General features: G+C 50.2%; 6 protein-coding genes across 6 annotated transcripts; 2 read left to right on the forward strand and 4 right to left on the reverse strand.

The window, feature by feature from the left end:
* Positions 1-172: 172 nt before the first annotated feature.
* Positions 173-4,416, reverse strand: SCP_0501070 (hypothetical protein; the record flags this gene model as incomplete). The annotated part of the gene is made up of 14 exons (XM_027758173.1): positions 173-361; positions 429-653; positions 708-1,329; positions 1,432-1,532; positions 1,585-1,707; positions 1,866-2,036; positions 2,091-2,227; positions 2,284-2,505; positions 2,561-2,671; positions 2,731-3,277; positions 3,321-3,466; positions 3,519-3,537; positions 3,839-3,919; positions 3,973-4,416. 14 exons carry the CDS (start codon positions 4,414-4,416, stop codon positions 173-175), a joined length of 3,138 nt encoding a protein of 1,045 aa, XP_027613974.1.
* Positions 4,417-5,048: 632 nt separating this feature from the next.
* On the forward strand, positions 5,049-5,912 carry SCP_0501080 (flavo protein; the record flags this gene model as incomplete). Its single annotated transcript, XM_027758174.1, has 5 exons — positions 5,049-5,171; positions 5,257-5,376; positions 5,424-5,552; positions 5,611-5,782; positions 5,830-5,912. 5 exons carry the CDS (start codon positions 5,049-5,051, stop codon positions 5,910-5,912), a joined length of 627 nt encoding a protein of 208 aa, XP_027613975.1.
* A 60-nt stretch (positions 5,913-5,972) lies between these two features.
* Positions 5,973-7,276, reverse strand: SCP_0501090 (hypothetical protein; the record flags this gene model as incomplete). The annotated part of the gene is made up of 5 exons (XM_027758175.1): positions 5,973-6,730; positions 6,796-6,852; positions 6,907-6,991; positions 7,044-7,095; positions 7,155-7,276. The coding sequence occupies 5 exons, from the start codon at positions 7,274-7,276 to the stop codon at positions 5,973-5,975; spliced, it is 1,074 nt and encodes a 357-aa protein (XP_027613976.1).
* Positions 7,277-7,711: 435 nt separating this feature from the next.
* On the reverse strand, positions 7,712-8,967 carry SCP_0501100 (Ran GTPase-activating protein; the record flags this gene model as incomplete). Its single annotated transcript, XM_027758176.1, has 2 exons — positions 7,712-8,731; positions 8,788-8,967. The coding sequence occupies 2 exons, from the start codon at positions 8,965-8,967 to the stop codon at positions 7,712-7,714; spliced, it is 1,200 nt and encodes a 399-aa protein (XP_027613977.1).
* A 230-nt stretch (positions 8,968-9,197) lies between these two features.
* On the reverse strand, positions 9,198-10,283 carry SCP_0501110 (hypothetical protein; the record flags this gene model as incomplete). Its single annotated transcript, XM_027758177.1, has 5 exons — positions 9,198-9,302; positions 9,361-9,689; positions 9,741-9,965; positions 10,019-10,107; positions 10,165-10,283. The coding sequence occupies 5 exons, from the start codon at positions 10,281-10,283 to the stop codon at positions 9,198-9,200; spliced, it is 867 nt and encodes a 288-aa protein (XP_027613978.1).
* Positions 10,284-11,844: 1,561 nt separating this feature from the next.
* On the forward strand, positions 11,845-12,170 carry SCP_0501120 (hypothetical protein; the record flags this gene model as incomplete). Its single annotated transcript, XM_027758178.1, has 3 exons — positions 11,845-11,852; positions 11,915-12,061; positions 12,113-12,170. The coding sequence occupies 3 exons, from the start codon at positions 11,845-11,847 to the stop codon at positions 12,168-12,170; spliced, it is 213 nt and encodes a 70-aa protein (XP_027613979.1).
* Positions 12,171-13,027: the final 857 nt, after the last annotated feature.

The following is a 13,027-nucleotide window of genomic DNA, read 5'->3' on the forward strand; positions in this document are numbered from 1 at the left end:
CGAGGAGTCATGTCATAGGATACCCACCGCTGCTCACTTCGTAGATCCATAAACAAGTAGAACTCATCGTCAGTTGAGATTGTGAGAGACAGGGCATAAACACCAGTGGAAATGGAGAAAAGACATTGAGAGGCCGTGAGCCCTGAGATATTGAGCAGAGGAAGGGCAAATTCTAATCGGGTGCAGGGCGCAGCAGCCGTTGTCTCGCCAGGATTTTGCTGGAAGCTGCTCCAGCAGTCGTGCGACGTGTTGAACTGAAAAAGTCGACAATACCTGCTGAGACGCCATTGGTACTAGTACTAGTGCCACTGCCAGAGGGGGAGGCCATTTTGCCCGATTCAACCTGAGGATTGTGCACCGCCTGACAAGAGGTTGGTTATGCATCATGTCAAAGTCATTCATTAGTGGAGTTAAACCTCAGGACTCACCAATGATGCGGACTTCCACCCCTTTACACTTAACTTCACTCGCTTGCTGCCAGCACTGATGTACTCCAAAGCATGTGCATCCTGTAGACTTCGCCCAGAGTATGACTGTGCCCACTTGTCCTCATTGGGCCCATCGACGACAACCTTCCGCTTACCGGCTTGAGAAGAGCTGCCCACCGTGGGCACAGGAGCGTTTTTCGGCACAGATGGTGAGCCTTCTTCACTCTAATCATAGATGAAAGGTCAGCGAATAATTGAGTACCGGTGTGGCTAACGTACCTCAACATTGAAGGTCAGCCATTTTGCTTTTTGCTTTCTCGCACTCTGTACGTGCAGCTCGGAGTCGACGTCGATGACATCAGATGGCGGTGTACAAGAGATTGGCGTGGCAAGCACCACTGCTGTGGATGTGGAGGGGTCTGACATGCTAGCCAGACTGTACGTTGTTGCACCACATACACACGCTACATCCGATTGCTTGAGATCGGACGTATCAGACCAGGTAGAGAGTTGCGACTTCGAGCCAGTAGCAGTAGCAGTGAGGTGAGTCTTCGAGCCACTAGCTAGAGCCTGCCGAAGAAGTTCGGGGTTAACATCGATCTGTTGAAGCATCTCCTCGACATTGAGCTCGGCTTGTGCCGACAAGTCATACAATTCCTCTTCGGGTTCGTTCTTGAGCTCGAGAAGGTTGTGGTAGTTGGCAGCACTTTTGGTGTTCACTAGACCAAATGTCTCGCCACTGGCAACAATTTGGAGCTCCGGGATCCTTCGAAGATTTGAAGCTGTACCTGAGGCCTGCTTGTTTTCGGTGAGCAGGGAGTTCCAAAATGTTGCTATACTGTTCACAAGGTGGATATGATGAGAGCCGAGAGTCGCACGCAGGAATGGACTTGAAGAGGCACTTTTGAACGATACCCGTATGTTGCGATGCAAGACAAAGTCATGGCACAATTCCGAGAAAACAACAATCCCACTGGCTTGAGAGCGCTGCAAGCCATTTCACCCCTTGTGTGATCCCTCGATGTGACTACCATCTGCCCGGATGTCTTGGCGAGGGCGTGTGAGGCATCCCTTTCGCACATGACTGAGCTGATCTAGGTGAACCTGAGTGCAACCGGTGAGTAAGTACATACTGAAGATTTCATTTGGATCATACCTTTGTTGCTGCAGCAGTCCATACTCCACCATGATCTGCCCACTTCTGGTATGCCGCCTCCAGCCTTCGCTCCTGCTCACTCTGATTCCAGTAAACGGCCGTATTGTGCTTGTCCGCAGTCATCTTCAAAATCGCGTCCACAATATCACGCGCGACAGCAGTTCAAAGCGAGTTCTTAGCGCCGTCAACCACACAGATGAGATATCTGTGAGTCAAAAGGTCAGTTGGAGTACAGCCCTGCAGCACTGAGGACAGACATGCCTCATCAGACAATGCCATACGTCCAAGCCAACATGTATGTTAGGGAATGGTTTGACGATTGCACTGCGTGACTGACAACAGTTGTCAACGATGGCCATATCGGGATCGGACACTTCAAGGATTCCGAGCCAGCGTTTGAGTCCCATAAGTAGCTCCTCCATCTCTCCTGCAGTCTGAGTCTGACAGAAGCACTACAAAAACATAGGTTAGAGACTGATCTTTCCACTCGAAAAGGCGGTGTGTACCCATGATATGATTTCATTATTCTCATTGATGACACTCAGGACACCGCCCTTCATCATCTTCAAGTGGTTCCTCTTGCCGTCGACAACAGATGCCTTCCCTGCTACACGAAAGGTGTGGTCCATCGAGATGCACACCGCTGAAAGTCTATTAGTCTGGTCTTCCCAAGCAATGAAGTGTTTGACCGGAACGCACCAGCCAAAGTCTGTAAGTAGTCTTCTGACTCCTTTTGGCGTGTTGTCTCACTGAATTTGGCATATATATCGGTCACCAAATCATCTGTAATTGAAATTCGGGCTGGATTTGAGAAACGACAGAGTGGAGGTGGAGTGACCATGCTCTTCGGCTGGTTGCGACGTTGCTTGTAAGCTTGGAGGTACATCATGTGTTGCCGATGATACTCCAGTAAGTGGAGTTCTTTACCGTCATCAGTCAGCAGGCAGAGAGAAGAGCAGGACTTTTCTGAACTCACGTTTGATGTTCTCGGCGAGACCCGCTGCTGTCATTGATGGACGCAATTCGACAATCAAATCAAATAGGTCTCGTGTGACTGCACACCTCCAGAGACAGTATGGAATTGTCACTACAATTAAGCAGTGAGTCTCCTCTCTTTTCGAGATAAGCCGGTGTGTCAATACTGACATGGAATCTCCCAGTGCTCATGTCTCCCCCAGAACAGGTGACTCGTCGTCGAAAAACAGTACATGCCTTCATCATCACCACTTTCACTAACGCGTTGCTTGCATTTTGTGCAGCGCAGCTGGAATCCCAGTGCCATCTCCTCTTGAGAGACACCATGAACCTCACGATGACCTGTTGCTGTCCATCCTGACCATTCAGTGTCATCCGCATCACATTGAGGGCATCGCGCTAATTCGGGATAATAGAAGGGGTGAACAACATTGACAGGCTTGAGGTAAGCAACTTCCGGAATGATGTTTGGTGTAGGATCGCGCTTCTGAAGGTGCAGATAGGATGACGGTATGAACCGAGGCCCGAGAAGTGGTATTTCTCCACGTAGAGAAGGTGCCGTGTCCTTCTTTGAATTCCCGTGCAATTTCGTCTCATCATAGACAAAATTAATGTACTCGACAATGTGAGCTTCCCATTCGAGTTGCTCTGCGTACTGTGACTGAGTTGAACGTGCTCGCTTCCATGCTTTCCAGTGGTTTTCAACCAACCGAGAGGGCTGAGAAGTGTGTTTAAGTCTTCGCTAAAAATAGTAAGCATACTGCAGTTTTCCATGACTTCTCAAAGTTCTTCTTCTTCGCATAGGGCCTCAGCTGTGCTAGGACACTCTCGGGTTCAAACACAGACATGGAGGATGGAGGTGAGGGGCAAAAATTGACGATGGGAATATTTAGGGGCACGGCGATCACTGCCAGGTCTTGTCCTTAGCATATAGCTGACGTAGGACTTCATGGACTGACCTGAAACATGTTTATTTCGCTAAAAAGTATAGTACAATTCAAAAACAAGTAATACAGTATTTGATACCATAGCAACAAAATATGTTAGTGTGCGATCACTGAATGCCACCGCTGATGGCAGGCTTCGACACCTCCTCAACCGGCCATTTTTTTTGTGAAATGGTGTTGCTCCTACAACTGAAATATGACCATTAGACTCAGTCTGTGTCGAAAGGGAAGTCACATACCCATTAGATGTCAACAAGATAGATAAGTTCAGCAAGCAGTGCTCGCTTTCCTTTGCCAAGCTCCGCACAGTGGATCCAGAACAACACTCGCACCGGGCGACCATGAAGGTCTGCCGTTTCAACTTCCATAAGCTTTCCGGCAACATCGTACATGGGGATGGCCACGCTAGAAGCCTGTGAGAAGATTTGTGGGTTCTTTTAACATGCAAAAAAACTCGGTCACTTACACGATTCCATTGGACCTTCAGCTTAATGGTATCTGTCTCGGAGTCCACACGGATCATTGTTGAGACGTCCACTGGTCCAGGGACTGCAGCAGCAACCGCTTTGATGGCATCCGGGATCCTGCGCCACTGAATATGCGAAATAAAATCGGGTCGGCATTCGATCCAGCACGATGCAACTGATCGAGATTGCACAGAGCCGGAGATGTCGCCCAATGTGAAATTATTTTCCCCGGCTGCAATCTGTCCGATGACTTCGAAAATGACTTGAGTTTCGTTCAAAGTGAGCTTCTCCGAGATTTTGTGCGAGGAAGTCAGGGGGACGCAGCAGACTGACCGATTGTATGTGAGGGTGTCAAAGAATACTTTGGCGAGCTCCGGGCTGCCAGAGGCTCCCTCCAAGGAGCAAAAGGCTTGCTGGTAGGTGCCGTGAAGATGCGGGGACATGGCTGTTGTATCCGCTGTATGTACGTGCAGATGGAGGAACGAGAGAACATTCAAGTTGGTGCTTACTCGAGCGGGCAGTGGATTAGCTAACAGGGGCTGCCAAGAACACTTACTTCTTCTACTCACAATCTGGTATTGGCTCAGAATCTGTGTCGGAAATGACACTAATGAAAAGATCAGGTCAACATATCAGGATTTTCTTAAGAGGCAAGCGAACAAGCGAGCGACGACGTGAATGCTTAAAGCTCATGGATCCAGATAAGGAAGTTGAGGTAGTTGGTGGGTATCTTCTTTGAACGCATTTGACGCAGCACACACAATGTAAATAATTACACATTAACTAAAACAGGGGGTGCACATAATAGTAGGAGTAGAATAGAGAATAAAATCTTCGAGAGAGTCGGCCATACAGGATCACCGAGAATACTACTGGCAGCGGCAGGAGAAAATCCTTGGTGCCTCTTCTGGCAGGTCGGAAGAAAACCCTGGGCGCTTTTCCGGCCCGCCTGCGGGGAAAATCCTTGGAATGACCAATTTTCCCTCGAACAGTGACGGTGGCCACGTGACTGGTCACGGATGTCAATCGCGAATCTACCGAAGAGTTTGCCAGTTTTGCTGCTCAACGTTGCGACATGGTGAAGAGGACATTTCTTGCCGAGGATGAGCGGAGGCCGGGGTGCACACATGTTCTGCTAATGACCACAGGCAGCGTGGCATCCATCAAAGCCCCCCTGATAGTGTCTGAGTTGTTGTCCGTCGGTGCTAACTACTCTTGCATGCATTGTCTGGATGCTGACCTTGGCTGATTCCTTACGTTGATGGTCGATACTCGTCCCGCAGTATAGGGCAGTGAAAGTCGAGGTCGTATCGACCAAGCCTTCCCTTGCATTCTTCGACGTCGGCGCCGTGGAGAGAGCAGGCGCTCGAGTGTGGCGAGACGAAGATGAATGGACAGAAGATGTGCGTATAGTTACCATGTTTTATTGCCTCTGTGACATTTGCCGCAGGGAGCGTTTCGCATCGGCGACCCCATTCTGCACATTGAGTTGCGGAGGTGGGCCGACATCGTCATTATTGCGCCTTGCTCAGCAAATACACTCGCAAAGATTGCGAGTGGTATATGCGATAATCTAGCGGTACGGCTTTTCTGTATCTCCTCGTCTGGCAAGAAAATCGACCCTGCTGCCCGTTTAGACTTCACTGCTGCGCGCTCTGGCACCTACCACATCGACATACGTTTTTCCCGCCATGAACACCCTGATGTATGAACATCCTCTTACAAGCGAGCACATTCGCGTCGTACGTGAGGTCATTGGATACAACGTAGTCGGTCCAATCGGGAAGACCCTCGCCTGCGGTGACATTGGTGAGTTCTATGGTATGGACTCCCGAAATCTTGCTCACCATGCGCAGGCTTAGGAGCCATGACCGAGTGGAAAGATGTCGTCCAAGTCGTAGTCGACAAGTTCGGTCTCGTGAGGAAGAATACAGCATAATGCTCCGTATTATATTCAATGTAACGCGAAGGGAGGTGTATCTCTTGAACATCATGTCTTTCACGCCTTGACGGGAACCTTGCACACGATCCACCTACCCTCTATACCTTCTTTACGTCTCACTTCCCCTTCCTTGCACTTGCCATTCAACCAGTCGTCCACCAGCTGCGCGATGGATATACTATGATCGATACGTTGCGGTAAAACAGACCGCAGAGTGAGTGAGCGGGCCAGCCACTCGCTGGTCGTCAGAGGTACCTCGGCGGTGCGTCCGGGAAGAGGGCAGGTTAGTTCGCGGTAAGCGCCGCGCAAGATACGCCATGCTGTTTCGCGCGCTTTGGCGCGTACAGCATCGACGAGTGTACATAGTGCCTCAAGGTGAAGGCTCTTGGCCCGGTTATCCGCGTCTGCAGTCGAGCCGTCCTTGCCAGCATGGCCGGACGACGTGACTTTATCAGGCGCGGCAAAACTTGCGAATGCGTCCCGCTGTGTTAACCTCTCCAACCGCGCGTAATTACGCCTGCGGAGAGTGCGAGTCAAGTCGTCCATCCATCGATATGCGTCTGAATCACGGGGTAGAAAAGTACGTGGTAGTGAGTGCAACAGCTCGTGGTACCGGCTCTGCGACGGATAGCCCGAGATGAGGTTGTGCAAGAGCGCGAGGATGGTTGTTGGGAACGCAGGATGGCCCGAATCTGCAAATGGTGGAGGTGAAGGAAAGACACGCAGATAGAGTTCTGGGAGGAGATGTGAAAGAGTTGATGTGGTTTGCCCTGGGCTGTGGAACAAGATAGAGAGGTGGACGGAAGTCTCATAGACTACAGAAATGAGCAGTCAGTAAAAAGTCACGCATATAGCGGAAGAATATCTCGAGTTTGTGTACCTTTCAAAGCAAATTCGTCACTGCGATTGGACGATAGAACTCCTTCTCTTAGCTTGCCTGAGAATTCCTCAGATCCAGACCACTGATGTAAGATTGAACTCGTCCACTCACGGAACAAAATGAGCAAGTTCTGCTCAACGTCTTGTCGCCCTTTTTCTGCGTCTGGAGCACCACGACGCCGCCAATACTCTTCCAACTTGGACGACGAAGATCAGCCTCCAGAGTGGAAATTAATACGGCGCCCACACCTTTCCTTGAATGTATTCACGGTATTCTTCTTGGACCGTGAAGTCTGTCAGCCTGTTGGAGTATGCTGAATGGTTTCACATAATTTTATGCAGGACATCGATGGGGCTTACGCATCACCATCCTTGTCCAATCCGCTGCTTCGGCTGATGGATGGTAGGAGGTCCATATGCCTTTTCCCGGGCTGGAAAGCCCTGTGCTGCGGAGGCCTTCCACACCGTTTCGAAAGTGACATTTTTTGGCTGATGATGGAGCTCCAAATGATATTTGTCTTCAAGTTCTATGCAGATCCAACTGCGATCTTCCTCGGTCAGTCTAAGAGAACTCTACGGGAGAACTTACTATGATTCGCTTACAGTAAGTATATCAACGGACCCCAAGTGTGTATCCTCACCGGGCCTGCAGAATTCTGATAAAGCAGTCTCGCCAATTTGGGGGGACGCAAGACGGTGGTAAATTGCACCTTGTGGAATATTTAGTAGATTTGCCGTGTACGGAACCTCTAGTGAGTCGTCGCCCTAGATCTCGTACCGATCTCAGGTTGGCGCGCGTTGCATTTGGGAGATTCAGCTCTACCATAACTCTAAGATACAGATGGGTACCTTCACCGATAAGTGCCGCTACGCTATGGTATACAATGAAGAGGCCACTACGCCCATTGGAAAGACGATCACCGAATTTCGACCTTGCCCATCAAATCTGCTAGTTCATCCGCCGCATCCTTAGCGGCAGCCTTCGGTGCGGGTACAGGAGGAGTAGGATTCGTTTCTGCCTCCTCTTCTTCCTTGGCTTTGGATTCCTCCTCTTTTTCTTCCTCTTCCTCTTCCTCCTCTTCCTCCTCCTCCTCCTCCTCCTCATCTTCAACGATAAGCCTTCCTCCCCTCTTCTTCAACGATCCGTGCAACGCCTCGATGCCTTCGTCATCTTCTTCAATCTCGTTCCACTGCACCTCAAGCGTCTTCAGCACCGGCAGGTGCATATCGACGCCCTGCGCAAGGAGGGCGAACGACTGCGTCTCCAAGTTATTGTTCTGCAGCTGCAGTACCTCGAGCTTGGGGTTCGATCCAGCCGCAAGTGCCTCTACAATTGGGGACACAGCACCCTCCTCTGCAAGCACACAGTCGGACAGGTTCAGATGCCTCAGCGCGGGCCACGACCGCAGAGACGCGGCCATTGCCGACGAGCCGGCGTCGCCGAACGTGTTATCCTGCAAGTCCAAATGGGCGAGTCGCGGACAGCCTGAGAGCCCATGTACGAGCGCGACTGAACCCGACATACGGATACCGTTCTGCGGCATGCGCACCTCCTCCAGTCGACCATGTGCAGCAAGCGCCTTGGCCCACACGGGTGCGGAACCGTCCTCTAGACGATTTCGCCCGCACATGACGATGCGGAGGTTAGAGGGCTCGCCCTTCGAGGCACTGAGCTCAGCGGAGCGCAGCAGAGCTTCGGCCACAGTTGCGCCACCTGCAGGTCCCAAGCCGTTGTTGTTCAGCTTCAGGACTTGGAAAGAGCGGTTCTGCGAGAGGAAGGGAACCATTGGGTCTACGGATCGTCCGCCGAAAGCATTATCACTGAGGTCGATCTCTATAAGGGTAGTCTTGGGTATGAGTGCATCGCAAATAGCGGAAAGTGCTTGTGGGATCTCGCTGATCAGACGTCCGGTGAAGATGTCTGCGAAATCAGCAATCTAGAAGAGCTCGGAGCGTTATAAAGACATAGTTATTCGAGGGAGCTATCACCCACCCTGAGAGCGGTCGTCTTTGTGAGAAACTCTGCAAGTGCTTGCGCCGCCTCCACTCCGACGGTGTTTCCTCCGAGGTGGATCTCCTCGATCGTTGTTGGGACGTCCTTGAGGTATGGCTCGATATCGGCTCTCGTGTTGAGCTTCAATCCTTTTCCTTGCAGAGAGAAAACGCGTGCCATGATCGGAAGATAGTTCGTGGTCAAGAAATCTGATGAGGTTCGCTTTAATTACCATATCGAGATAACTGAACGCGTCTGATCACGTGCAACATGCGTCGCGACCATGTGCTTCATCATCACGACTTCGCATACTGCAGAGCAGAGCCAACTGAAAACTAGGACAAACTGTATCTATGCAGATGGTAGGTATATATCCAAGAACATGGATAAACAGGCCAATACGGCATGCATTAGATATATTTGCGTGAGATTTTGTCAGAGGAATTTATCTCCTCGGAGGGCTTATGCTTTGCAAGGACGTGTATATGTGCCAAACCCGGAACACTCTGCCATCTCTGTTTTAAAACCAAGGAAATTCAATTTTGGCACCGCATCACGTATGTTCCCACATACCGAGGGATTCACGAACCATGCCGTCTCCCACTCAGCTTCCTTCCACTTCCGTCGCACAAACTCCGAGATTTCATCTATCGTCTCACGCAGAAGAGCTTCTTCTTTTTCCGTCCTCGGAGGAGGATGCACAATGTTGTCTGGAGTGAAGTTCCAATCTGCAAGCGCAGGCAGACACTCTGGGAGCGTGCTCGGTGAGGGCGGGGGCTCGGTGTTGCCCGTGAAGCCCCATAATCCGTATTCTAGTAGGTGAGACGCAATGGAGGGCGGGATCGATGGACGAAGGAGGGGAAGACGCGTCCAGATGAGAATGTGCTCGACCTCCGGAGGTACTGTTCAAATATTAGTAGAGCATGCCCGTGGAAAGACGAGACGTAGCTTACCGGAGTACGGCCAATCGTTCATAATGATACTGATCAGCTCCGGGGGAGTATCCGCGGTGAAATGATGGGGCGCGTCGGCGGAAATGGGCGGAAGCTCGGTGGAGGTCTCGTTACAATCGCTGTCCAGTCCATCGAGTACAGAATGATCTTCGTCTAGCAGAGAGCAAAGGCGCGACTGCCTATCAGGTTCTCCCCACCGCAAACGCTTGGTGAGAAGATAGTTCACTGCGCACATCCACAGTCAACAATAAACTTGTAAACGCAGAGAAGGGAAATACCCGTGGACCCATACTGCGCTTGAATACCTTTCATATATTCTGAGAATCTAAGATGCAGTTTCTTGTCGCGCTGGAGCAGCCGTAGATCACTTGGCAGAGGTGAGAATGGGATTGGAAGGGTGACTAGGAATAACTTATGGGCCTACCCCGAATTGACGAACGTCTTTAACTGCTTCCAGGTAAATTTCGCAGGGTAATAGATGAGTAATTCCTCCCGGGTGGGTGGTCCGGTCCCCAGAGGAATATCTCCCGGTGTGAGGACCATGCTGAGGTCGTGGATCTATAGTCTTCTGCGCGACCTCAAATCAATGGGCTTACGATTACTTACTAGAGCTTAAATTTTTCTCGGGTAAGCAGACTACAAAATAATCCCTTACTGAGTGGGGGAGGACAGGGTGGACGGGTTGCTATTTAACGATGTGCACGTACGTCCCGGGCCCGGGAGCCGACCGCAATTTCGACGGAAGTTGCCGAATTCAAAGACTAGAATCTGACACATTTCTGGGTCCCTCCATTCAGAGAAATTTTCAGGTATAATGAAACATCAATGCGGTACCATTCAAGTTGTTCTGAGGATGTTTCTTAGTTGGAAGGTCCACTGTTGCACGAGGGCCATCTGCCAGTGCCACAGCTGTGTTCTCCATTGAATAGGACGAGTGAAGACGCGTTGCCACCGGTAATTTGCGAAACCGTACTTCGAGCTGAGATCTCGGGCTCGATTTTATCATACTCGCCAGAACGTCGGCCATGTAGGTTTCTACCGCACCTTCTTTCTGGAGTAAAGCTATCCCCGGAACTTTTTGACACCTTCAAGGTCCCAAGCTCCAAGGCTGGACGCAATTGAGGAGGTTTGTACAGATGTAATGCTGCGTTTAAATCATTGACGTTCTCACTACTGGCTTATACGCATGTTCCTGCGGAAGCTATAGTGCCATGGACCACGATCGAACAATCTGTCCCGTCGTGGCTTGCTGATGATATACAGATGAACGTCGCCGAAGCGGGGAAAGTTTGAAGTGTATGCCGCTGCTTCTGTCGCCACAGCTCAAAGATTCGACGATGCCATTTCTTTGGCACAGTCCGTCTATTTGGCTCACGGCATCTTAGACACAAGCTGGTGCGGATCCATCCTAGACCGTACCGTGTTCGAAACCGTGGTCTACCACATATTTATGTGGCCACGTCCCCGGGATCAGGCTAATTTTAGCAGGATAATAGTCCACGAGGCCGTTGAAGGCCACACAAAAACACAAACACTGTCAAGCCAACCTGACGACGATAGCGCAGAAGTTATTTTAGAGTTTACCTTGAGTTCGAGTGTAACGCATGCACCGGATCCAAGTTGCGAAGCACGTCCTTGAGTACAATTGTAGTTGCGAACCGCAGAAGAGCTTAACGTTGTGTTCTACGTAGGTTCCATGTAGCTGTTGCGCTTGAATTATCTGAGAATCTGTGCCAGTCAGTTTACAGATATTGTTTTCGGCTCAACTGAACATTCACTTCACTCAGTGTCGTATGCGTTTTGTTCTGAAATTTCCGACTTTCTACGTCTCACTTTTGATAACCTACTCCTCTCTTCTCCCTCCCAGTTACTCCATTTGCTGAATTTCGTCCACGCATCTGATTCATCTCGCTGTCATCTATCAACTGTCGGCCACCTCGCTCTTGATCCTCCCTTGTTACTCCTTTCGCTATCCAATTCGTACATGGACTAATCCTTGCGTCGTTCAACTTGAAGTCCGAAATCTCACAGGATACATATCTTTATTCTAACAAATTTCAATAGTTGCTGTTGGATTCGATACGGTTCCAACACGAGCTACCGTATGTCGAGGCAGGTCCTCCATTCTGGCAGTAAGCAGTCACACTGAACTGACCGTTGCTAACATTGTTCAGGTATATGTCTATGCTCTATACGAGCAACCTCCGCGGCAACATTCCCAGGTCTAAGAAGCTGCAGCATACCCAGTGGCTACCAGTTTCGTCGAATATAGGAGAAACTGAGCAGAAACACCCGACCCTGGTAGATCATTCCCGGGAAGTGTAAGTCCTCTAGTTAATCCTGAATTAGAGCTATTATTTAGTCTGAATTAGCCATTCTTTCGCTCATGCGGATATTCGAACGTGTCCTTTCAATACAGCGAAGCATTAAGTCCATAACGAGAAAACTTTGACTTTGCAATGACCAGTGTCGGCGATATCACGGCTCCGACTCAAGATATACCACCACATATCGGGTGCTGTAACAGATGCTGAGGCTCTTGGCATAGTGCACTCCTCGCCACAGCGTCTGTCCTAGCTGACAAGCGAGCTGTCCAGAACCGCCGCTCATGGAAGCACACATGAATTTTGGGGATTTACAGATTCTTGTCTCTCCGCTCAACTGCCGATTAAAACTAATCTGTGATTGGCTCGAGGATTCTCGCTCAGCTTCGGAGGGAAGGGTGTTCTTGCAAGTCCTGTGCTTTTTGTGCACTCCGAAGGATGGCTTGTGCGCTTGATAGAAGACCACGGACGAAGCACAGACGTACAAGTTCGGAGATGCGAAATGTCCGAGCACGGAATGGGACATGGTGCCAATCATGAGATACTGTCCTGCAGCTTAGTGACCAACGACACCGTCTCATAGCCAAGTGGCAAACCCGAAAGTTGCCTCTTATGGCTGCCTCTGTCAACCACATTTCGCTCTTACTTCGCCCTGAACGATGAATAAGTGTGCTGGCCCCAGGCCCTTCGGCAGATACTTCGGCTTCCATCCTGGGCCAGCGTCTGACGTATGTTGTACGGAATCTTGATACTGCTACCATGAATAACTGACCTTCTTGCATTCTTCAAGCGTTACTTTGTGTCTGTTCCCCGGCACGGTGTTGTTCCAGCTTTCTACGTAGTCACGGTGCCTTGCAAGATATCTCATGTACGCACGATCGTAGGTGCTCGCATTACCAGCGGACATTCTTTCGCGAACTCCCAACAGCAAGTATGCATGATTTCATACAAGCCTCAAGCTTT

This window comes from Sparassis crispa (assembly GCF_003851025.1).
Source record: "Sparassis crispa DNA, contig_000004F, whole genome shotgun sequence".
NCBI lineage: Eukaryota > Fungi > Basidiomycota > Agaricomycetes > Polyporales > Sparassidaceae > Sparassis > Sparassis crispa.